Genomic DNA, 23,994 nt, shown 5'->3' on the forward strand with positions numbered 1-23,994 from the left:
TCATTATTCGCTGAACCCAAGGCAAAGTGTATCCTCCATCAATAACGAGGTTCGCACCCGTCATGTAACTAGATGCATCCGAGGCGAAGAACACGTAGGCTTAGATGGGGTTGTCAGTCGATTTCCAGAGGAACTGGATCTGTGGAATCTTACCCCTTTGAACTCATAGGATTCGGCCATTCTCTTGGCAAGAATCAAGTCGAACCACTTGTCGCGCCATTCCTTGGGGAAAGTATTCAGAATTTCGGTAGCGATGTATCCAGGCGAGATGCAGTTGACTCGGCAGTAGTCAACCCACTCGATAGACAAGCACTTGGCTAGTTGAACAACTCCTGCCTTAGACGCATTGTACTATGCAAGGATGAGCGACATGGAGGGGAGAACCATTTTCAATCGAGAACATACCGCCGCTTGCTTCTGTGTGAGATTGACCAGAGTCGCACTGAAGGAGGCCATGAAGATAACATTTCCACGACCCTGTGCCTTGAATATCCGGCCGGCGACCTGGGCCGAATAGAAAGCACCATCACGATTGACCTTCATGATCTCGCTCCATTGATCGGAGGTGCAGTCTTGGCGGCAGTGTTCGAGGCAATCCCAGAGTTAACGACCATGATATCAAGTTTCCCGAAATCCTTCTTAATCTGCTGCACAACCGCCTCGATCTCAGACTGGATGGCCACATTGGCTTTGTACGCTGCTGCGCGTACATTGTTAGTAGATGCAATCTCGGCTGAAATTGTATCAACGGTATTGGATGTGTGATAGATCAAGGCGACCTTTGCAAATTGTTAGTTTGATTGTTTTGTAGCATCAGGTAGAGTGGCTTACATTTGCACCGGCTTCGGCCAATGCTTTCGAGACTTCAAGGCCAATTCCACGTGCGCCTCCTGTGACAGAGTGTTATTTGACACGTTTACGATGAATGGGAGATGGGAGATACCGTAACAGTCACAGCTGCGACCTTTTTCTGAGAGGTTGAAGGCCTTCATGACATGCTGGTTTGGAGGTTGTGCGAGGACCATTGTATTTGCCTTTGCTTGCACTCGAGATAATAGTGCGAACTCAATCAAAGCTCCAATGGAGAAGGGAAGAGTTGGATCTGAGACGTGTCCCCCTCTATCCCGGCATCGGGTCATCTCCGACATGTTCTCCAATCATTGTGACTTCCTCCTGCATCTAAAGGTCGTAAGATAATTCCTGGCGAAAGCAAAGTAAAGCTGATGACCCGGGATCACTCTGTTCCATTATGTGTTAACTGGGATCCTTGAGTCTTCGACTGTTGGTTCACTTTCCCATTGCATTGCTGTGGACCGTTGGCACAACCAGGTGAGGTGGTTGGGTGAGAGGCATAGAGACACCGATTCACTTTCTTGAGTCCCTTGAACAACTGCTTGTTTTCCCGGTTGAGCTCGTAAGCCCAGAGGAGCGCGCGGGCTTCGTTGGACTTTGTATTTTCCATTGTCAAAGATGATCGGGGAGGTGGAGAGGAAGAGAAGGGGAGAAATGTAAAGGGAATGAATTCAAAACACATGTACTACTACATATGTAGTAGTTATTTATGCATTTATTATTATTCTGATGAATTTACTGACTTCATATTATATATTGTTGCAGTCTTTCAGATAACCAACCTCTACTTCCACTTTATCTCTTCATAGCTCATAAGAATAAAAATAATTAACTGCAAAGAACTGCTAAACTTCATGTTCTTTGTGTATCTCATCAAATGTTGAGACACTGAATGTGCAAAGATGCCTGTCCTTCGGGTTTCTCCCCTTAATCACTCATGGTATCGCCCTCGTCGGTATTGACCTCGGTCTGCTTCTTGGTCTGAGCCTTGTCCTTGACATGAGTTTCTTCATCACTCTTGGTAGAATTGGTGGAAGCTTCCATTTTATCAAGCTTCTTCCCCAGACGTTCCAATCTCATTCGAGCGGCATGGTTCGTGATGCCAAAGTGTTTGGCGACGGTTGGGATGTCAACCTGGGAGTTGATATTGTTAGCACAATTTATGGTCAGATGAGGATTCAAGTGAGATGGCTGAGAACAGCACACTAACCTGAACATCCGAGAGCTTGTGGCAGGCCCACAGGAACAAGAGATGCTTTTTCAAATCGGACTCTTTGGGTTCCTTTGCCTTGGATGGGCTTTTTCCAGCCTTCGGGGTGGATTTGGTTGGAGCCATTTTCGTTCGAATGAAGGTGTAATGACCAGTTGTGAGCTTTTTAAAGATAACTGAGCTTGTTTAGAAAAGACTTCGAGAATTAACAGTGAACTTGCTCGAGGAGGAGAGAAAAAAGGAAAAAGAGAGAGAGAGAGAGAGATCGAGTACGAGTTTTTATAGTGGTGTCACTTCATAGCAAACGACAAGCAAGAAAGTCATGTCTCTCTCGCCTTACATGAACGTTCATTCAAACATACATATGTAGACATGGCTTTCCATAGTACAAACATGAAAAATGCATTCGCTTTAATATTTGATCCTCTTTTATATATGTTAATCTATCGAAATTGGGGTATATATGACCATAACCAAAAACAAAAAGTCATTTAGAAGCGCTCGACCGAGTACAGAATCAAACGCCATTTATCTTTACGGACTCGAGGTTCTTGACTGGATGTAGAAAGATAGGAGGGAGGCAGAGTCGAGGGTTTTCCTTCTCCCGCTGCACAATATTAGCACCCATCCTATACGTCAAGGATCACAAGAGCAAAAGCTCACCTCTTTGGCACCGTCATAGCCCAACCAGGCTCTGTATAGCTTCTCCGCAAACTCAGAGTTAAACATGAAGGTCGTATTGTATATAAGATCATCATGTTGACCCCAGCTCCAGATGCTGTTGAACCCAGCGTTGACCTTGCCAGGTTCACCTGGGTTGGCGCGGCGGTTCAATTCCTCAGGGTCCCATTTGGCATCATGGTACACCGGTTGAGGAATCTGGACCGCCTTCAGACCATAGTACATGGCCCAGGATATAGGGGACATCTCGGATGCGAGACCAACCCCGGATTTTACCTTGTCCTTATGCAATAGCCCGAGAAGTCGCGCCGAGATGCGAGACATTGCCACGACAGCTGCCCAGCGTGGGGTCTCTTGGTCTTGGGGGAAATTGAAGACACGGTCACGGAAAGGCCAGTCCGTACCAACTGGGTTGAAATGGGGCAGCCAGGTGATCAGATCAGCTTCTTCACCCACACCCCAGCTCCCTGGCTCATCTTCTGGGTGTGGCACAGGAGGCATAATGGCTTGCCCTTCGATGTCGATGCCTTTTGCAGGGCGAGGGCCCCAAACACTGCGGTTGCCATGGCCAGGCATTTCCTGGTCCACCTTCTTCATGAACTCTTCCCAGGTGCCATGGACAGCAGGAATATAGAAGTGAGAGTTACGCTCCCACAGGTACTTGCGTGGCTGCTGTTTCGCAAACTCTGTTGCCTTGTGCAAAAGGTCGTACATATGGCCGGTATACCGCGAGTCCATCTCGAACTGCCAGATGTAGTCATACTGAGGGTGTAGTCTTGAGAAGATCTGCGTGGGCTGGAAATACTGCAATATCGCTCTGATAGGATGTCAGTAAGGAAACTTTAGCTCTAAAGGCCGCGAACTCATACGCATGGACATCAATCCCAGGATACCAATCCTTCAACATATCCGCGTTAAACCATATCGCCAGGTTGCGCAACTCCTGTGGTAAATGTTTCGCATTGAATGCCTTCCAGGTGGCATAATCAGTCTCTTTGGGCAATTTCTGGTCCTGACAGTCAATCAGCAGAATAAGCTCATATTCTGCACCCGAGTAGAGTGACAACTCCATCATCATAGATCGAATGTGATACAGGTCGTTCTCGGTGTATTTCATGCCGATCCAAGAGCGCAATATAACGGCTGTCCGGGGCTGGGTCCTGTCTGTTTCGTTCAAAGACTGACGAGGCTGGACATCTGAATCCAGTGACTTGTACAGAGCCAATATCTTCCCTTCGGATGGTGGGGTGCGATATCGAACGCTATTGCGCCGCAGGCATTCATATTGCAAATGTGCCCAGTCCACCTGCTCCCAGTCTATTTCAGCGGCCTCGTTGGAGCCAAATGTACCATTCCAATTGTGGAGTCGAGTGGTTTCGTTGCCCTCAAGGTAACCATATGCACCATATCGGGAGTAGCGATCGGCACAGAGACTCTTGCTCAAATTCCACGACTCATACGATCCAAAAATTGGTGTTGGGAACTCTAGCCTCTGATGATTAGCTCCCTGTCGGTTCCTAACCTTGGGAAATAATCCTCTTCGTACCTGAAGTATTCCAGTGAAACCCGCTCATCATCATATCTTCATCTTTGCGGCTCAGGAGTCGTCCTTGGGGTCCAATGCATGGTTGGTAAGATCCCTTTGAGGTCGACTTCCATTCTACACTGTCATAGTGTGGATAGGGGTCATTGATCACTTGAGACGAAATTCGAGGTTGGCCGGCGTAATCGCTCGGGAACGGGTCAACGGGTTGTTCTGCAGGGCTGATACAGATCAGAATGGACCAATAGAGGCGTAAAATGAGAAAGGAGGGATCTGCAATTACTTTGACAGCTTCACTCGCAATGGAACTACTAGAGCTTCTCTGGAATAGAGAACAATAAAAAACACCACCAGGCACAGGGCAATAGCGAAGCGGCGCCTTGAAGAACCGAAAACCCTTCGCAGCACGAGGAAACCCATTAGAATCCAAACGCAAAATCCAAACATTAATCTGGGAGCCTGGCAAGTTTTTGTAGCTCTTGGGAACCAGGGCTAGTGGCTTGGCTTGGGTTCCTCTACATGTGTGTTCGGCCAATCGTAGAGAGAGAACATTACATGGAGACTGCCGAGCGACTCCGAGAGCCAAGAGACTAAACAGTAAAGGAAAGGAGGAATATGAACTAAAGTATATTGTAAACATTATTCCTGTTGCAGTTTTTAGGACTGTCCCAATTAATTATTTTCTTATCGTGGCCCGGAGATCCGGATCCCCCCGGATCTGCTGTTTATCTTCATCTTGATCTTTGTAGCCATACTTTTTAGAGAATCCAACAGGTCGGAATATGTACTCGTCTTGATAGGGATATCGCTATGTACTCAAATACTAAATCAACAAGATCGGGTACATTCATCGCTCTAATATCAGCCCACTTTGATATGAAACATATATCCAACAGGTATTCCAATAGGGTTACACGTATTTCTTCCAGAACCCCCATCATGATGGGATTTCATTAGTCAGTCGCAGTTCGTCGACCCCATCCACTGAAGAATCCCCCGCCGCCAGTGTTGCTGGGCGGCGTTCCAAGTGTCTTCGGGGCTTCGATGGGGGATTTATTGGCCAAACTGATCCGCGACTGCGATAGTCCAACAAAGGAATGGCGGCTTTCAGGATTTGCCCCCTGGGAGGACTTGATCATTTTTCGGAATGAATCCAACTTACCCTTTACTTCCTCTAGCTCTTGCCTAGCAACCGCCTCTGCCGTCTTAGCGGTAACCAACTCCATGAGCAACGCCTCTTCGGCGGCAGGTTTGTTACCCTCCGTCGACAAAACGCTCTGGAGACCCAGACTGCTTGTCCGTCTGTTATATGTGGGGCTTTTTGTGGAGTTGGTACGGGCTAGCTTGAACTCGCGCAGACCACTAGTGGGAGATTGCCCCTCCCCAGAGTCAGCCGCAGAGAAAGCGGTTGTGTCTAGCGGTATTTCGGATATAGGAGTTTTGAGGGTACGCAGCTCCCGGTTCATGCGCTCGAGCCGCTGTCGCTCCCGATAGCCGTCTTGAATCCGGCCCCGGGCTTCCCGTAGTTGCTCCTTGAGGGATGAGTTCTCCTGTTCAAAATCGTCGATGCGGCGTGTGAGGTTCAAGCAACGACCGGCTTCCACCTCGTGCATTTCCTTCCATCGAGTAACATCGTCATTAAGCTGAAGCTTGGTCTGAGTGATTGAAATACGCTTCGGTTTGACCGATTCAAAACGTGCTTGGGCTTTCGTTACCAACTCGGCCGGTTGTGTCTCAGCCGGCTGTTCTCTGATTTGGTTCAACATCTCCTTGGCCAGGGTATGATCTTCCTCCCGTTCCTCCCTCTCCTGCTGCAGTTCACGTGTGAGGTTAGCTTGTTGGCGCTGAAGATCACTGAGAGCCATCAAGAGTTCTTCAATTTGGGTATGGAGGTCGCGGTCTTTGTGATGTGAAGACATGTTGGATTTCACGCGCGATTTTTGACTATCCACACTAGCTGCAGCCGCTGATAGTTCAGTAGCAACAGTGCTTGCGTCGGACGTAGTTTCAATGGAGTTGAGAGTGGAAGTCAGGCTCTGCTTGGAGGTAGAGCGACGAATGGTGCTGTTCTGACGTGACGGGCTAGTATTCGGATTGAGTGACTTGACCGAATTGTGAGAGTTTGACGAGCCAGCCCATAGCCGCCCAAGGAATCCAGAGGCCGTTGCCTGCATCTGCGGGAAGGAGGGTCCGGATGGTGAGCCTTTAGATTGGTTGTAGCTGGCTTCAAGGGTTTGAAGACTCTCGTTCGTCACGAGAGAGGTGAGAGACACGAAATCATTGACGAGATCATCAGCATTGAAGGCATATCTGGATATCACGGGTTAGTGGAGTTCTTTGTTCCCAAGATTTGCGTTGTGCGATGCCTAAAACTTACGTGTCCCACAAGCTTCGAGATAATAACAGTTGCATCACGTCCTCAAATTCGCTGCAAGCTAAAATTCTCTTCTCGTTGCGTTGCATCAGGGAAAGTGCAACTCGCATCAAAGTCTCGCATGCGCCTTCCAAAAAGATGACATCATAAATTCGGAGAAGCATCGGCAGCGGACAGGCCACCGCAAAGAAGGATAAGAACCACTGCGATACGTAGACCGGCTCAACGTGCAGTGCTTCCAGATGTTGGAACAGGACCGGCCTGTGCCGTGCTAGAAGATTTTGGAACTGATACACATGAAGGTGGAGACCCGAGAGGTCTGGAAGATAGCAAGTTCGGAGGTTGTAGTGATCCATGAGGCTACGGTACGTGATGCATTAGTATGACTTTTGCAAGTTATATCATCGTCCAAGGAGACTTACCGGACAAGAACACAAAAGGCCTCAGCATCTGTCATGTGCATGAGGAGAGGGCCTACCACAAATCCAAGACCTTGGCAGTAGCCAATCTTGGTATCATAAAGACTGAAGCATCGTAACACTCGGCCGAGCATTTGTTGACCTTCGCCATTCGGGTCGCGGAACATTTCAACATTGGGAAAGCTGCGACCAATATCTTTTCCAATCAACCCATCGTACGGACTGCTTTCGCCGGAAAGCCTCTGGAATTCATTCAACAGATTAGGATCGCGTGCGCCCGCCAGGCTAGGCCACACCACTCCTCGCAATGGCGGAGGCACACCTCCCTGAATCTTATTCGAGGTCAATGTCGGCAAACGCTGGGCAGTCTGGTGGTAATCGGCAACAAGGGCAGCCCAAAACTCTAACTCGGTCATTGGAGGAGGGGGTAACTGCGAGTATCGCAGCTCTGCCCGAGCGGGATCCCTAATGAGTCGCTTGATATGGTGTAGTGACTCAGAGCGGGACTGCCGCTGGTGTATCTTGCCATCAGGAACATCGGGTATCCCGGATTTGGGGTTGGTCGCCAAAGCATTGTTTTCTTGTTCGAGTCGAGCGAGGAGCAGGGCCGTAGACTAAAATTAGGTCAAGAATGTTAGCACCCATTCTAGAATTCTGCGGCAGCTTGTCACACTTACTTCATCCGACCCCTCCCCACGCGGTTCTTGCTCTTCTGTCTTATCAAGGTTCTCCCAATCCACCTCATTGTCAAACATTTCGCTTGTCTGACCCTCCCTATCTGCGCCTGGGGTTTCGGGAGTGGGGGTGGTCCTGGCCGCGTCCTGTAGTGGCACCGGTCCAAAGGACTCCACACTCTCCTTCTCAAGGTGGCTCATCTCCACTGGGGTTGGGGGGATGTCAAGAGTGCGCCAATCCGGTTGGGTGTGCTCTGAACTGGACTGGTTATCGGATAACGCGACGGTGACCATCGAGTCATGATTAAGCGCGTGACTGACGCTGGGAGATGCTGGCTCGGAACCTTCCATTGTGACGCGATAGAAAATAGAGTATTTGATTGGAAGGATGAAGGATGTAGACGCGTTATTGATGTTGACGGTGTTGATATCGGAGGATAGCAGGGTTATTTCAGGCTGGTTTCAACTGCATAGCTATGCACACCCGAGTATTCAAGAAATACCAATTCCTTCCAGCAGAAGTGGGACCTGGATATGACTCTAGACTTGTATCCAGCACAAGAAAAAAAGGCTGGAGAAAAGAAAAAAAGGGAGTCAGGAGAGATCCCACCTATTTCGTTAGCCCCCCCTTTAGCTTTCCCCTCGTGGAGTCTCGGCCCCGTCGATCATCCTCATACACCGACTGTTTGACCATTGAAATGAATATATTATGGAATCTTGGAAGAAGTAATATTCTGACTACTTTGTATATTGTATGTTGTATCAAATATAAGATAATAACATTGATTTCAAAACTGTTCTACCCATGAATGTTCCATTCCCCCACACAAACCGAAATTGGTATCGGAGGGATTTCGAGTACATTGTACTAGTACTACATCTAGCAGTACATACATAGTACACCTATACACATACATACATATGTTTGAAGTCATGGTGAGCATGTCTCGACTCCCGTTATCTCAGCTGCATATTGCCTGCAGGTACGGAGTACAGCCTCCCATATTTGGAAGATTAAAGGTCAAAGGGGCACCGTCATCGTACAACCTTGTATCTTCGATACAGTTAGAGGTCCATCTGTAATTTTTCCTGGTTTTGATTGGCTAATAATGGATATCTGGCCAATTTTATTGGCGGAGTCCCTTGGCTGATATTGAAATACCATTACCACCCCCTGGCTTGTCCGTTCGGTGTTTTACCTCAATATTGAGGCTGGCCAACGTTTTTGGGCTTACTCCGGACACCGTACATCATTGATTGACTCGAAAAGGGTTATATACAGACTTTGTTTCTACTATCTATATTGCAGCTTTCCATACCACCCCCTAGGGCTCACCCCGTCGACTACTCGCAGATATCCACAGTGTGGTCCATGCGGTCCGCCTGTCAAAGCTAGGAGCGTTTCCAATCCACTTTTCGAGATTTCGAGAAATTTCTCGTACTACAAAGTATAGACGAGCCAGTAGCCGCTGCTCAGGGCGGTGTGACCCTCGGCTTTAGGACTGTATATTCGGTTTTCTAGGCGATTGTGTTATCCTGTGATACCTATATCATATGTATATTTTCAGAGTGGCCTTGGTGGCTATCCATGTTCACCCAATACCTATATCTGCTAGAAATAATCTTGAGACAATAGAGCCATGCCTCACAGCATGTGACTTTGTTTCAATCAATGGCTATCACCATAATCGTTCATTGTATCACTGTTGATTGCTACATATATATATATATTGTAATCTGAGCCACGCGAGGGTTACAGCACCCCGCAGCTAGCTTTATCTACACTACTACAGGCGAGGATATCTCTTTACATAATATGCATTTCTGTGAGTAGTCCACAAAGCGTACAATGTTGCCCGGTTATTCACTTTATACCATCCAAGTGTTCCCTGTACAACATAAATTGATATGCACTCCTTATGAAGACTATGGAAGATTACCCACGCCTCGTCTAATTGTTAAAGGGGAGACAAAATAGAATTCAGTTAGATCTACATTTGAAGGAGTCTACTCCATACTTGCTCTGATTTTACCTGTCAAACTATATTTAGATCTTCACTATTGGGGCTAACTTCAATTGTGAGATTTGAGTAAAAGAGAACAAGGGGCCTGTCATCTCAGAGATATGTCATGCAGTCCACATATCCATGATTCTATAGGTGGATATCTCGTATCTGGGAATTGATGTGAAGATGCAAAACATCCATAAATGCAAAGTGAGGGAAACCTTCTGTTTTCTCGTTTGTTTGTGAATTGCCTATTTGGGTCGCGTTTGTAGGCGGTGAGGAAGAATGATGATCCGAGTGGCTACTAACTGCCCACCGCCCCCTGTCATTCGCGACTTCCCCGGGCAAAAAAACAACAGCTTCCCCTCCGCGTATTCTCTCTCTTTTCTCCTCTTTTGCTTCTCTCTTTATCCTTTTCCGGCTTGAGCATGCCGGAGCTTGATTGATCCGTCCTTTGACATTGAACCATAGCGTCATTCGTTTGTTTCAACATCGAGGCCTGACTTGGACTCCTTTTTTCTCCCCATTGCGCTCCATCGTGCTCCACCTGTTTACTCTCATTTATCATGGATGACTCCATGATGGAAGACTCGGTCTTCGAGGATGACGGAGGCAGCTCTGACTTTGCTCCCGAACCTGCACCGGTATGAATTGTCCCCAATATGCCAACACCAGACTCAACTTTGATTACTGACATTATACGCCCTCCAGAAACCCAAAGCTAAGGCGGCCCCTAAGAAAGCTGCTGCCGCCAAACCTGCCGCCAAGAAAACCACCCAGACCACACTGAAGGCCAAGCCTGTTGCGAAGGCAGCTGCTACTAAGACGAAGGCCAAGGCTGACAGCGAGGACGAAGTGTCCGATATTCAAATGTCCGATGTTGATTCCCTGCTCTCACACACCCCTCCCAAGGCCAAGAAAACGGCTGCGCCTAAGAGAGCTGGCTCAAAGCCTCTGGTTGATGTCGAAAATGAGTCTTACGGAGGAGACGCTGCTGCCGACAGCGCGAGCAAGAGTGGAAATGCATCAGAGAAGTACCAGAAAGTAAGTCGCCGCAGCGTCTAGCATGATATAATTTTAGCCGGATACTAATCTCTATTCTTTAAATACAGCTCACCCAACTTGAACACATTATCAAACGTCCCGATACCTACATCGGATCCACCGAACGCACCACGCAGCAGATGTGGGTGTACAACTCCGAAAGTGAGTCGATGGAGTTCCGCGATGTCTCTTTCGTCCCCGGTCTCTACAAAATCTTTGACGAGATCGTGGTCAACGCCGCCGATAACAAGCACAACGACTCGAGCATGAACGAGATGCGGATCACGATTGACCGCGAGGCCGGTGAAATCAGCGTGTGGAACAACGGACGTGGTATCCCTATCGAGATCCACTCCAAGGAGAAGATCTACGTACCCGAACTCATCTTCGGCCATCTGCTCACTTCTTCCAACTACGACGATAGCCAACAGAAGGTGACTGGAGGTCGAAACGGTTTCGGTGCCAAGCTTTGTAACGTTTTCTCGACAGAGTTCACTCTTGAAACCCAGGACTCCCGCCAGAAGAAGAAGTACAAGCAAACCTGGACCGAGAACATGACGAAGATGGGAAAGGCAAAGATCACAGATGCCAAGGGAGATGACTACACCAAGGTCACTTTCAAGCCAGACTTTGCCAAATTCGGTATGGATGGCATTGACGATGACTTCGAAGCCCTTGTCAAGCGCAGGGTCTACGATTTGGCGGGTACGGCCAATGTTGGTGTCAAGTTAAACGGCACACGCGTCCCCATTCGCAATTTCCGAAAGTACATGGAAATGTACACCAAAGCCATTCGCAAGGAGCGCGGTGATGATGGTCCTCCCTCAAAGGATGAAATTATTACATGCAGCCCCGATCCTCGATGGGAGATTGGTTTTGCTGTATCGGACGGTTCGTTCCAACAAGTCTCGTTTGTCAACTCGATCGCGACAACCTCGGGCGGAACGCATGTCAACTACATCGCCGATCAGATCTGTACCCGCTTGTCCGACCAGGTGAAGAAGAAGAACAAGTCTGGAGCAACTCTAAAGTCTGCACAGATTCGGAACCACATCTTCATTTTTGTGAAGGCCTTGATTGTCAACCCGGCCTTCACCTCCCAGACCAAGGAACAGTTAACGACAAAGGCCAGTCAATTCGGTAGCAAGTGTCCCCTTGATGAAGATTTCTACAAGAAGGTTTTGAAGACTGAGGTTATGTCAAATATTTTGCACTTCGCGGAGCAAAAAGCGGATCAGATCTTGAAGAAGGGTGATACCGGCCGACGCACACGTATGAACAACCCGAAGTTGGTCGATGCCAACAAAGCTGGTACAAGAGAGGGTCACCACTGTACTCTCATTTTGACCGAGGGAGAATCAGCCAAGGGATTGGCCATGGCAGGCAGAGCAGTCGTTGGACCAGACTTGTTCGGTGTTTTCCCCCTGCGCGGAAAGCTTCTTAATGTCCGCGATGCTTCTTTTGATCAAATTTCAAAGAACGTGGAAATTCAAAGCATCAAGAACTTCATTGGTCTGCAGCACAAGAAGGAGTACACCGAGACCAAGGGACTGCGATATGGCCATCTCATGATCATGACTGATCAGGATCACGACGGTAGTCACATCAAGGGTTTGCTCATCAATTTCCTTCAAGCGCAGTTCCCCAGCTTGCTCAAGATTCCTGAGTTCCTCATTGAGTTCATCACTCCTATCATCAAGGTTTGGAAGGGTGACCCGAAGAACCCGACCAAGCAGAAGTCGTTCTTCACCATGCCCGAACATGAGGAATGGCGCGAAGCTCACAAACACGAACGCGGTTGGGAACACAAGTACTACAAGGGTTTGGGAACCAGCACCACGGAAGATGCACAGGTCTATTTCCGCGACCTCGATCGCCATCTCAAGGAGTTCCACACTATGCAAGACGGTGAAGCTGGACTCATCGAGCTGGCTTTCTCCAAAAAGAAGGCAGATGAGCGTAAAGAGTGGCTTCGTCAATACAAACCTGGCACATACCTGGACCATTCGGTGGCGAAGATTACATACACCGACTTCATCAACAAGGAGCTCATCCTGTTCAGTATGGCGGATAACCAACGTTCGATTCCTTCCGTTGTCGATGGTTTGAAGCCAGGTCAGCGCAAGGTGCTTCACACCTGTTTCCGCCGCAACCTGAAGAAGGACATGAAGGTGGTTGAGCTGGCAGGTCATGTATCCGGAATGACAGCCTACCACCACGGCGACGTCTCCCTCCAGCAGACTATCGTTGGTCTTGCCCAGACCTTTGTTGGCTCCAACAATATCAACTGTCTGGAGCCCAGTGGAAACTTCGGTAGTCGACTTCAAGGTGGTGGCGATTGTGCCAGTGCTCGTTACATCTACACTCGCCTGTCCCCTTTTGCGCGCAAGATTTTCAATTCAGCCGATGAACCACTACTGACATACAACGAAGACGATGGCAAGAAGATTGAGCCCGAGGTCTTTATGCCTGTCGTTCCGATGATCTTGATCAACGGCGCGGATGGTATCGGTACTGGTTGGAGTTCTTCTATCCCCAACTACAACCCTGAGGATGTTGTGAACAATCTCAAGCGCCTGATGGCTGGCGAGCCTACTGAGCCAATGCAGCCTTGGTTCCGTGGGTTCACCGGTGAGGTTGTAGCCGTGGGCGGTGATCGATACAAATTCAGCGGTATCATCAGGGAATGTGGTGACAAGGAGGTCGAGATCACCGAATTGCCTATTCGAACCTGGACCCAGGATTTCAAGGACAAGCTGGAGGAAATCATTAAGGCTGAGAAGGTTCCATCTTTCATCAAGGATTACAGGGACTACAACACTCACACCAAGGTCCACTTCATCATCCAACTAGATGAGAAACACATGAAGGTTGCTTTGACTGAAGGCTTGGAAGAAAAGTTCAAGCTGACAAAGTCGATTGCCACAACCAATCTGGTGGCTTTCGACCCCGAGGGCCGCATCACCAAGTACGCCACTGTCGATGACATTCTCAAGGAGTTCTTTGTCGTCCGTCTCAAATATTACGAGCGTCGCAAGCAGTTCCAACTTGCCGATCTACAGAGGGATCTGGAGAAGCTGAGCAACCAAGCTCGCTTCGTGCAGATGATTATTGATGGCAAATTGGTCATCTCCAAGAAGAAAAAGCCTGTTCTAATCACTGAGCTGAAGGAAAAGGGCTTCAAGCCAATTGCCAAGGTGGCCGAGGCCGCCAAAATGGGCGAAGATGAGCCTGTGGTAGAAGAAGGGGAAGAAGAGGAATCGGGTGACAATGATACTCAAATGCTATCCAGCTCATTTGACTACCTTCTGGGTATGCCTATGTGGTCGCTGACCCAAGAGCGCGTGGAGAAGCTCCGTCGCCAGATCGGTGACAAGGAAACAGAGGTCGACGTCTTAATCAAACTGTCCAAGGAGGACATCTGGACCCACGATTTGGAGGAGTTTATCAAGGAGTGGCGTTTCCAGCTTGAAGATGAGGACCGTCGAGCCCGCAAGGTGGCTAGTCTGGGCCGTCGCGTCTCGGCTAAGCTGGCCACTGGTGGTGGTCGCGCAGCGGCTTCGCGCAAGCGTAAGGCTGCTAACGGCGATGATCCAGAGGACGAAGACTTTGGGGCCCCTAAGACGAAGAAGGCCGCCGCAGCTAAGAAAAAAGAGCAGCCCAAAAACAGCTTGATGAATTTCCTCAGTCAACCTCCGAGCAAACCAACCCCATCGGCTGCAGCAGATGGAAGTGGTGACTCTGACGATGAATTCAACATGGCCATGGAGGTCCTTCCGAAGAAGAACCGTGCTACCTCCAAGCCTAAGAAAGAAGAAGGCGACTTTGTCGACATCGACGACGTTCCCCAAATCTCGCGGGCATCAGCTCAGCCAGCTGATGACTTGATGGACGTAGATGTGGATGAGGCTCCAAAGCCCAAACCAGCAGCGAAGGCAGCGGCCAAACCGGTCGCTAAGCGAGGACCCAAGTCCAAGGCAAAGGTCGAAGAGGAGTCGGATGACGATTTCTTGGAGATTGCAAAATCCGAGGCTTCTAAGCCTGCAGTGCAGTCTTCTCGCCCTCGCAAGCCTGTGAAGTATTCAGCGCCTAGCGATTCTGACAGTGACAACGGTGATGATCTTCTTGGAGACGTTAGCATGATGGTCAAAGGCATTGGTGGTGACTCGGCCGCCGATTCTCGACAACTCTTCTCGGAGCGCCCCCGTTCGGAAAGCAGTGCCAGCGTGATGACTGCCGCGAAGTCTTCCAAAGCCAACGACGATTTTGATCCGGATGAGACTGACTACAGCAAGCTCATTCCTCAAAACTCCCCACGACGCTCCATTCAGGTCAAGCCCAAGGACATCAAGCTCGACGACAACGATGAAGACGACGAGGAGGACCAGCCAGTCAAGACAACTATTCGAACCAAGGCAGCGCCCAAAGCCAAGGCTGCGCCGAAGGCTTCTCCCAAGGTCGTAGAGGTTGACAATGACGATGAGGAGGATGAGCCAGTCAAGCCAACCGCTCGGGCCAAGGCTGCCGCCAAGGTCGTAGATGTCGACGATGATGATGACGAGGAGGACGAGCCGATCAAGCCAACTGCTCGGGGTAAAGCTGCACCCAAAGCTAAGGCTGCCCCGAAGTCTGCTGCCGCCACCTCGGCACCAAAGGCCCGTGGTCGCCCCAAGAAAGAGCCAGCTCCTAAGCCCGCCCCCAAGTCTGCTCCCCCGGCTTTGTCCCCGGCGGCCAAGGCCTATGCTTCTAAGCAAGCCAAGGCAACCAAGAAGATTGTAGATGATTATTCGGAGGATGACATCGATGCAATGGCTAACGACATTTTGGATTCCCCAGCGGGAAAAGTGAATGTGGATATTTCAGAGGACGATGAGCCCGCTCCCGCCCCCCGTCGCGCCGCTGCAAGCCGTCCCGCTCGTCGTGGCGCCACACAGCAGAAGAAGTCCTATGTCATTGAGGATGACAGTGATGAAGCATCGGCCGATGACTTTGACGAAGACGAAGACGAGAGCGACTAAGTAGTGAAATAGTGAGGGTCGGAAACCCATTTGCGATGTTCTGCTTTTGTTTTGCAATGCTCTCTATTGTGTTTTTATTTTCTTTCATCTCCATGTCTTAGTTTATTGGTATTTTATGGAGATCTGGCAGAGCCAGCGCATGCAAGGCGAATACGCGATGTTTAATTTTTTACTTTTCTATTTGTAAATCTTTCATCAGTGTCTAATATGTAGTAGTATCTCTTATGTTACTCTTTGGAATTGAAAACCATTCACATCATGCGAGGAATGCGGTTGCAGGTACTAAGGCTAGTAAATAAGGTACATAAACATAGGGCAAGAATTCATAAGATAACAGCTTCATGTCTCGAGTTTCCATTTAACACCTAACGCCGTCCAATCTATCCATTGCCATAAGAATTATCAAAGAAGATAGAGTTGCATTGTAGCCTCGGACAGGCTGTTTGAAACCACCTAGTGTCAACTAATCCATCAAGATCCTCAATCATGTTTCATGCGAATCAAATAAAAGTGACACTGACTTGAACATACAAACCCTCAACTCCAAGTAAACTCATCCAATCACACAAAAGTTCCTCACAAAATGCAAAGAGACAGCACCGCCATACAAAAATCCTCAGCTCCTAGACCATAAACGCCATTCCCTTGTCAAAGTTGTAGCGCAATCTGTCATCAAAGCGAAGCTCGACGTCGCTTACGACCACGAGATTCGTCATCATCAAGAGAGCGAGAACCAGAAGGTGAGTTCGGCTCGTCATCGTCCATATCTGTCTCGGTTCCGGTGCTCTCAAGCTCATTCATATGCAGACGAAGAAGAGCTTCAGCGGCCTTTACCTCGCGGGTGAAATGAGGCGACGGCTGAGGACGCGCAGCTCGGGACTTCCGGCTGGGGTACTTCTTAGTCTGGGATTCGGGACTTATAGAACCGACCTTGCTAAGCGAAGCTCCACCAAGGGTCCTCTTGAGAGGGGGTCCACGGTAGTCTTCATCATCAGCATCGTCCATTTGCCAATCATCATCCGAGTCAGTTAGGTCATCATAGTCGCTTTGCATGGCAGCGACGTCCGAAGCGGCGTTGGTGCGCTCCTCGAGGCCACCGAGCTTGTCCGTTTCCATATGTCCATCCACAGAAGGACAGTTTGGAGTGGAATACATGTTGGACGAGCCATCGCTGTCGGTGTCACTGTCTTCGCTGATACCCCCAGGGACATTCTCCGGGCGCATAGCATCTGAGATAGCACGGAGAATAGTGCGGGGTGATTCGACCCGCGAGCGAGGGATCGCATTGGAGCTGCGCGGGGGGTTGATGGGCGTGAAGGTAGACATGGGTGACTGGCTCTTGGGCGACATGCAGTAAGGCTCCATAGAGGAGTCCCGAGCACTGGGGTTACTCTCGGCGTATTGGGTACGCGGAATCTTGAGCGGGGGCAGTGTCAGGGACGAGTTTTGTCGGCTCAATACTCCCATACCATGGAGAAGGGTATGTGTTGAGGAAGGCGTATTGTTTGCGGGGGGGCTGGCTTCGGTGCTAGACTTCATCTCCAAAGAGCGATAGTAGTTGGAGGTGTTTGTGGCACGCTGCACGATCTCTGGAGGGATGACCATGCGGCCATGAGTTTTGCGGTCCGTTGGGGGGATACAGATGGCTGGGAATTCTGTGCCAAACAGTGGAGTCAGGGCATATCGGATTCTCCAGCAGAAGGTCGCTGCCATGGCTCTGGCAGCTTCGTAGGGCATCCAGTATCCTATGTGAAAAGCAAAGTATTAGATCTAACTATTCCAAGGAATCGGGTGGCATGAGAAGAGAGTATAAAGATCTTACCTTGAGCGGAAAGTGCCCCGCCGGTGATGCTGTGACAGATATCGCGGAGGCCAGGGTTCTGGTTTAACATCTTGGCTGGAGTAGTCTATAACGAGTTAGAAGTCCCGAATCAATCAAAGAGCCACCTTGTGAACTTGCCTTGGAGTAGCCGTTGCATTTGAAAAGGTGTGTAATCCGAACGATGCCGATATTGTAGTCCCACATAACATGCCATTCTTTTTCTTCGCCAGGTATTTGGAATGTGTATTGAAAGACTAGATGGAAGAGTCAGACGTGAATACCAAAGCATGTTCAACGGTACATACCATGGAAACTGTCTCGGCCGGTCTTTTCTTGGAAGGTTTTCTTGTCGCTGGCATACGGGATATGACGAGGATAGTCGGCAATGTTGCCCATGGGACGTAATGAGAGTTCTCTGTGAGCCTTCTCTAGCTCTGCATCCCTTTCCTCGCAAGGAGGATAGCGGCACTCGCCCTGGATCTTGCCACGACGAAAGATTGGGGCGTCCTTGGCCATCTTCTGCCGCTTCTCACGTGGGGCAGGGAAGGACGGATAAGCAGATCGCCTTTCAGGCTGAGGATTTAGAAGGGATTTGATAGATAACATTAAGAAGTTCAAGTGCTATCCTTGGAAGAAGGAAAGAGTTGAAGAAGTACGAAGTCTCCGGGGGAAAGAAGGAGCTTAATGTCTCTTGGAACAAAAGGCGTTTTCCAGAAGAACTGAAAGACAGAGAAAGGTCAAACTTGCAAGAAGAGACAAAGTAAAGCAAGACAATCCAAGACCTTTGTTCGAAGGTTTGTTTTGCACAGCTTCCAGAGGTGAGTACATGTACTGTGTTGTTTGTTGGCAAATACGGACTTTCGAGGAGACAGAGACAGCGGTGAATAGAAGAACTCGGCACTGAGAGTGTCTGACATGAGGGAATACAAATGGGCTTCACCGGTTCGTTGCCTCTCTCTGTCTCTCCCTTTCTCTAATATCACAAGGGTCCTTGGAGTGGGACGAGTCTACGGGCTGTTTGTCTCTCCGCGTGGAAGTGAAAGTTCTAATGATCTTCGACTTTGGACTGATGATGCAGTGTGCATTGATTTCCATTGATGCCCCTGGAAGCAATTACAAAATACAAATAATTTGAGACCTGTGTCTCTCATCTCTCGAGGCATAACCTGTTTCACATTCACAACTGCGACTACCCAAGCTTCTCACTCCCAAAGAGATCAGTGAAAGAAAAGCATGGCAGCAACCGTTTCAGGGACCATGTGGATATCCTAGATTTCCTTTTGGAAACGCAGAGAGTCACCACTACATGCAAACAGCCTGTTACGGCAATAGGTATGCACAAAGGCCTACTATATTACACCCAATTATGGTATGGATACCCTAATATCCCGGGGTAGAGAGCTCAACCGTTGTCCCACCATCTTTCTTTTCTTCAGAATCTTATCGAAGAACCCATGCCAGATCGTCCTTGGCATTGGACTGGAGCCAGGGTGCTGCAGCAACCGGAGCATTAGGACACCAGTTTAATGGTCCAATAAGAGGCTATATACCCCATGGTGGCTCGACAGGATGAGCATCAAAGAGGTCTCAGACTCACGGCAAGCTGCAGGGCAACTTACTCCTTGTATGACGGGAAGCTGCATTACCTAGCGAGTCCGCGAAGTGCATCTGAGAAAAGCTGTACTGCACAGATAAACTTCTGACAGGATCAAAGATTCTGGGAAAAGTGACAGGGATCTTCACTTGGGTGCCACGCTTTGATGCCTATACAGTGTGCACTAGGCTGTACAAGCGGTCTATACATTTGACAGATGGGGTAAGGCTGAATGATATGGTCAAACAGATGTTAACCATGTTAGAAAACACTGGAGTAGTTCTTTACTATTGAATATAGATTTTGACTCCACTTCCTCTCTTTTTTTCCCTTTTTGATTGAATGCCCAATTTGAGAGCCTTAGCAATCCCTCAACTAGACCGCTGATTGAAGTCTGAGGGCGTGTGTATAACAGAGACATGGGCTCTCCGGAGGCGGCCAAGAGACATAATAACGACTTCAAAGAACTTTCCATGCATCCTTCTATGCAGTAGTCCGACACTTTGGTGGCTGTTAGAGCCCACTTTTGCCGTATCTTTTTTTTTCTCCTTCCCTGCTTGAACCGACTTATCCCATAGTGACCCACTAGCTTCCCCCGGTCCATTTTGCAACCCGCTATTGTACCCACCTGCCAGTCTGGTGTAGTCTGCATAAGACTTCTAACAGGTACAAGGGTCCTTCCGCCAGTCGGTGCCGGGCCGGGGCAGCATTACAGAGCACCGCAGAAAACGGTGCATATAGACGCCGGCAGGGCGCTATGCAATCTGGTTAGAGACTGTAAAGGTCGAGGACTGAGGTATCAACTAGATGTCAACACAACCGGGCTAGTTTTCGAGGGGGGTGGGCTCAATTGCATTGGAGTCGGTCTGCAAAGAGTCCCAACAGCCGAGACCGATAGGACAGTCCAGAAACGAGGACTGGTTTCCAATGTCTAAGACACTCTGGTGCTGGCTAAACATTCTCTATTAAACCCCAAAGAGCGGTAAACCCGGACATGCGTGTCCCTCAGCATCTGCGACGCGTCTCAGATCCCGGGCTTCTGGAAAGCGGGCAAGAAGCCATGTCTCAATTTGGATGCCGCTGTTGGTGTTTAGGCCTTTTTCAAGCGGCTATTTTCCTTCCTATTCATTTCCATAAAGTATAATCGAACATGTTAGTAACATTGACTCTTTCAGGTTGCCCTTGGGGGTTTCTTCTTTTCACATGTTTATCAAGAAGTCGGCAGACTCATCGTTTAGATCAGAGCCGAACAGAATGTTTTGAGGATGTTGTGGTATCATAACAGTGAGGTCTCAACGATGGACAAGGAATACACGAAGCGTCATACCCACATGAGCCTGCAAGACTCGATCCTAAATCCAAGTTTCAACCAGGTGAAAGACTGACTTCTATCACAAAGAGGTCCAGACCTCGACCCGTTGAACACAGAATACAAACCGGACCCGAACCCCAACCCGCACTTGATTTAAGACGCTTGGGATTCACAAGATACACCTCACCCGCAGATATCAGACAGCAGTCCGGAATTTGTACCACAGCCCTCGAATCCGGGGTATATGGGACGTGAGAGGTAAAGGGGAAACACAGTTCCGAGCACGACTGAACAAGGCAAGTCTTCGAGGGAGAGGGGAAGCACAATGAAAAGGGAAAAAAAAAAAACGTCACAAGCTGGCCCGAATCGTGATGCGGCGAATAGGGAGCCGGGTCGGTGGACCGGGATGAAACTCAACGGCTGCCTTGCACTGTTGGGAGATCAAGGCCGCTCGCAGGGAGTTGCGAGCAACTACCCAAGTGGGTTGGGTCGAGGCTTTTTGCGCAGAGGGTAGTCATGACGCACAGATGTGGACTGGATGTAGTCTCCTGGTGAGTAGCACGCATAGGTACAATATTTCGTGATAGTTGCCTAGATAGTGGTCGAGGTCCTTGCGCGAGGCTCGAGGACGGGCACACTGCAAGGATATCTTGATTTGGGATATATGGAAAGCCAAGTTATGAGCATCAATTTATGTAATGTAATTCCATTAGAAACAATATGAACCCGAGAAAGACATAGACAAGGGGTGTTTGCAGAAAAGAAGTAGACAGATAAAAATGTCCAGTGTTAGGGGGTGAGATAAAATAACGAAAGGGGGAAACAAGAGACATGGCAGCTCATTCATCGCTCAATGATCCTCCGTTTTCTTTTTGTTCGTCGTCGACACGAGTAATTTGGCAATCAGAGCCCATGTATTCGCAAGGGATCCCCAACAAGAACAGGTGACTCAAAAAACCGATCTCACGTGCCATTCGGCATATCCAGCAGTAATCATGGAATAATAATATCCATTCACCAACGGATATTTGACTGACGCTCAAATTTGAGGTCAGTTCATATTCCTGGTTAAGATGACCTAGAATCATTGGGACCTATTTAAATAGCCAGAAGAGGCTCACGGTCACCTGCCTGCTCTGCCGGCTCCACAGACGCAACAATGTCAGATTCAAGAGCCTGAGCGACAGGAGCAGCAGAGGGAGCCTCGGGGAAGTCCTCGTGCTTGACAACGGGCTCGACGACAGGGGCAGTGAAGTCGGCGATGGGCTCGACCTTGGCAGACTCGGCAACGGTCTCACGCTTGATCGGGCTCACAAGCTTGGTCGTCTCCGGGGAGGTAGAGCGCCGGGAGCCGATGTAACCCTGAGCCTTGGAGCTGTACTCGCCGACATACTGCTTCATCAAACCAGTGGCGTGCGAAGTACGCTCGCCAGCCAAGTCCCGAAGCTGGTTGGTCTGGGAGTTGATGATCTCCTGGACGTTAACAATCTGCTCGTCAATGAGCTCACGGTTGCTGATGTAGATAAGGGGGGTGAAGTATGTGGTGGTCACGGCAATCACGGCCAAGCCCCAGAAAGGAACGAAGCGGATCAGCCAGTAGCCGGTGAAAGCAGCAGTGAAAGCCTGAGAAGCCGTTAGTCTCTGCCTTTTGGTTCATCTTCATTCTTGACAAGTTGCAACCTACCAAAATGGTGTGGAGGACATTCTCAGCGAACAGGATGCGCTGGAACTCGATCAGGAAGAAGTCCACAAGCTGCTCAAGGTCCTCGAGGAAAGCCTCAACGGTCTCCTTGGGGATAGTGTAGTAGCGGCGAGGGCGGAATCCACTGGCGATTCCTCGCTTGAGGATGACATGGCCAGCAACCTCGACGGTGGCAGTCACTGCACACAATTGTTAACTAACCACTCTGTTGACCGTAGGTCACGCGACCAACTCACCTCCCAACGACATGTACAGGAACTTGAAGGCCCAGCGGAGGAGAGGCAGATAACGGGCGGCGAAGATGAAACAGATCACGCTGGCGTAGGAAACGGCGGTCGCACGGGGTTGTTCCCACTATACACACACAGAGAGATTAGCAAGCTATCCAAATTGAAGACTCGGGCGACAACTCACGCTCAGTAGGCTATACATCAAAGAGTGGTAGTCTAGACACTTGTTAATAACCCGCTCCCCGATCGATCCAGTTCTCATGACGTACGGGTCAATGGTTGACCATCGGCGGTGGTGGTTGAAGGGATCACACGAGAGTTTTTCAGATCGCGAAGCTCATCGCCGGTGCGGGATGCTTCGGACTTCACATTATCGACAATTGGGCCTATGAAGAAACTGGTCAGCATGCTTTGGTGGCTTCGGAGACTTCCGGATTCCTATTTACCCTTGGTAATAACATCGCTGATGCCTGAGCGCAGGAGGGGTCAAGGTCAGTTTCCAATGACCACGGAATCTAGGGGGGAAAAAAAGAGCACAATACTGCAAGATGACTGGGTTAGCATATTCATTCTGTAGGATTGAAGTGACCTGTTGATTTTCTTACCTTACTGCCCGTGTTAGGGTAGGTCACGTCACCAGAAGCCATGACGGTGATATTTGTGAGAAGCACTTCAGGGGAGGTTTTTAGAAGCGAAATTAAGAAATTCGTAAGAAGCGTATCAACTGAGTCGAGGCGAAAAGAAATTAAAGGGGGAAAGGGGGGGGGAAGAGAAAGAGAAGGAGAGCACAGAAAAAGATAAGGGAAGATTCGACCAAGGTTGTTGTGATGCTGTCATGTGCGTTGCCAAGGCCCGAACAGCTATGGATCTGGGCATCGTATGGATGACGAATCTGCTATTAATCTTGATTCTTGATTTTACTGTGAAAAATCCTCTTAGGATTAGAAAATATGAAGATACTGAAAATATTAAACATCTGGATCCTAGTCTATGGCACTCTACAAGTGCATATGTACATGCCTAGGTCTAGGTGGCTATAACTACTCCATGACATTTTTATCACGCCACCTTAAAACACTGTTACGTCTAGCCTTAAGTTATGTACTTTTGCTATAACATAGTTACTATGTAATTATAGCGTTCAACTTCGCTTCGCTATACACCAAAGCTATATATGTACTCCGTACTCTGTACAGTGTCTATCAATGTACAATGTAGTTATGACTTCATGCACTTGTATACAACCAATCATAACTCTACAATTGCGACGGTCTACCTATACCTAGCTACCTACTAAACTTTTTTATAGTATTTAGCTACCTATTTACCGAGCTACCTGCCTACCGAGCTAGCTACCAACTTAGGTATTGATTGCGGGTTAGAAAACACCTAGCTAGACATATTTGTCACCCTATAGGCGTGATCGAACATATTACTGGTGCTAATCCCGGTAACCTGTCCTAGATCTAATCCCTGTCAACGCTAAATCACTGGATTCGGAGCCCAGTTAAAA

At 48.9% G+C, this 23,994-nt stretch overlaps 8 protein-coding genes across 8 annotated transcripts; 1 reads left to right on the plus strand and 7 right to left on the minus strand.

Moving 5' to 3' along the window:
• Window positions 1-60: 60 nt before the first annotated feature.
• N7471_000063 (Short-chain dehydrogenase/reductase SDR) lies at window positions 61-1,148 on the minus strand (the record flags this gene model as incomplete). The annotated part of the gene is made up of 6 exons (XM_057272784.1): window positions 61-99; window positions 154-351; window positions 406-504; window positions 552-779; window positions 832-890; window positions 944-1,148. 6 exons carry the CDS (start codon window positions 1,146-1,148, stop codon window positions 61-63), a joined length of 828 nt encoding a protein of 275 aa, XP_057140963.1.
• Window positions 1,149-1,234: 86 nt separating this feature from the next.
• On the minus strand, window positions 1,235-1,462 carry N7471_000064 (uncharacterized protein; the record flags this gene model as incomplete). Its single annotated transcript, XM_057272785.1, has 1 exon — window positions 1,235-1,462. The coding sequence occupies one exon, from the start codon at window positions 1,460-1,462 to the stop codon at window positions 1,235-1,237; it is 228 nt and encodes a 75-aa protein (XP_057140964.1).
• Window positions 1,463-1,779: 317 nt separating this feature from the next.
• N7471_000065 (uncharacterized protein) lies at window positions 1,780-2,188 on the minus strand (the record flags this gene model as incomplete). The annotated part of the gene is made up of 2 exons (XM_057272786.1): window positions 1,780-1,986; window positions 2,063-2,188. 2 exons carry the CDS (start codon window positions 2,186-2,188, stop codon window positions 1,780-1,782), a joined length of 333 nt encoding a protein of 110 aa, XP_057140965.1.
• Window positions 2,189-2,579: 391 nt separating this feature from the next.
• N7471_000066 (DUF3405 domain-containing protein) lies at window positions 2,580-4,706 on the minus strand (the record flags this gene model as incomplete). Its single annotated transcript, XM_057272787.1, has 5 exons — window positions 2,580-2,669; window positions 2,726-3,560; window positions 3,613-4,228; window positions 4,290-4,507; window positions 4,570-4,706. 5 exons carry the CDS (start codon window positions 4,704-4,706, stop codon window positions 2,580-2,582), a joined length of 1,896 nt encoding a protein of 631 aa, XP_057140966.1.
• A 533-nt stretch (window positions 4,707-5,239) lies between these two features.
• N7471_000067 (putative GTPase activating protein (Evi5)) lies at window positions 5,240-8,104 on the minus strand (the record flags this gene model as incomplete). The annotated part of the gene is made up of 4 exons (XM_057272788.1): window positions 5,240-6,596; window positions 6,664-7,020; window positions 7,083-7,693; window positions 7,757-8,104. The coding sequence occupies 4 exons, from the start codon at window positions 8,102-8,104 to the stop codon at window positions 5,240-5,242; spliced, it is 2,673 nt and encodes an 890-aa protein (XP_057140967.1).
• Window positions 8,105-10,325: 2,221 nt separating this feature from the next.
• N7471_000068 (DNA topoisomerase 2) lies at window positions 10,326-15,821 on the plus strand (the record flags this gene model as incomplete). Its single annotated transcript, XM_057272789.1, has 3 exons — window positions 10,326-10,403; window positions 10,471-10,803; window positions 10,872-15,821. 3 exons carry the CDS (start codon window positions 10,326-10,328, stop codon window positions 15,819-15,821), a joined length of 5,361 nt encoding a protein of 1,786 aa, XP_057140968.1.
• Window positions 15,822-16,493: 672 nt separating this feature from the next.
• N7471_000069 (uncharacterized protein) lies at window positions 16,494-18,249 on the minus strand (the record flags this gene model as incomplete). The annotated part of the gene is made up of 4 exons (XM_057272790.1): window positions 16,494-17,566; window positions 17,644-17,718; window positions 17,769-17,897; window positions 17,949-18,249. 4 exons carry the CDS (start codon window positions 18,247-18,249, stop codon window positions 16,494-16,496), a joined length of 1,578 nt encoding a protein of 525 aa, XP_057140969.1.
• A 3,398-nt stretch (window positions 18,250-21,647) lies between these two features.
• N7471_000070 (uncharacterized protein) lies at window positions 21,648-23,128 on the minus strand (the record flags this gene model as incomplete). The annotated part of the gene is made up of 7 exons (XM_057272791.1): window positions 21,648-22,172; window positions 22,234-22,430; window positions 22,488-22,605; window positions 22,666-22,697; window positions 22,751-22,867; window positions 22,928-22,951; window positions 23,092-23,128. 7 exons carry the CDS (start codon window positions 23,126-23,128, stop codon window positions 21,648-21,650), a joined length of 1,050 nt encoding a protein of 349 aa, XP_057140970.1.
• Window positions 23,129-23,994: the final 866 nt, after the last annotated feature.

The sequence above is a fragment of the Penicillium samsonianum genome, assembly GCF_028829775.1.
Source record: "Penicillium samsonianum strain IBT 33392 chromosome Unknown utg000001l_segment0_segment0, whole genome shotgun sequence".
NCBI lineage: Eukaryota > Fungi > Ascomycota > Eurotiomycetes > Eurotiales > Aspergillaceae > Penicillium > Penicillium samsonianum.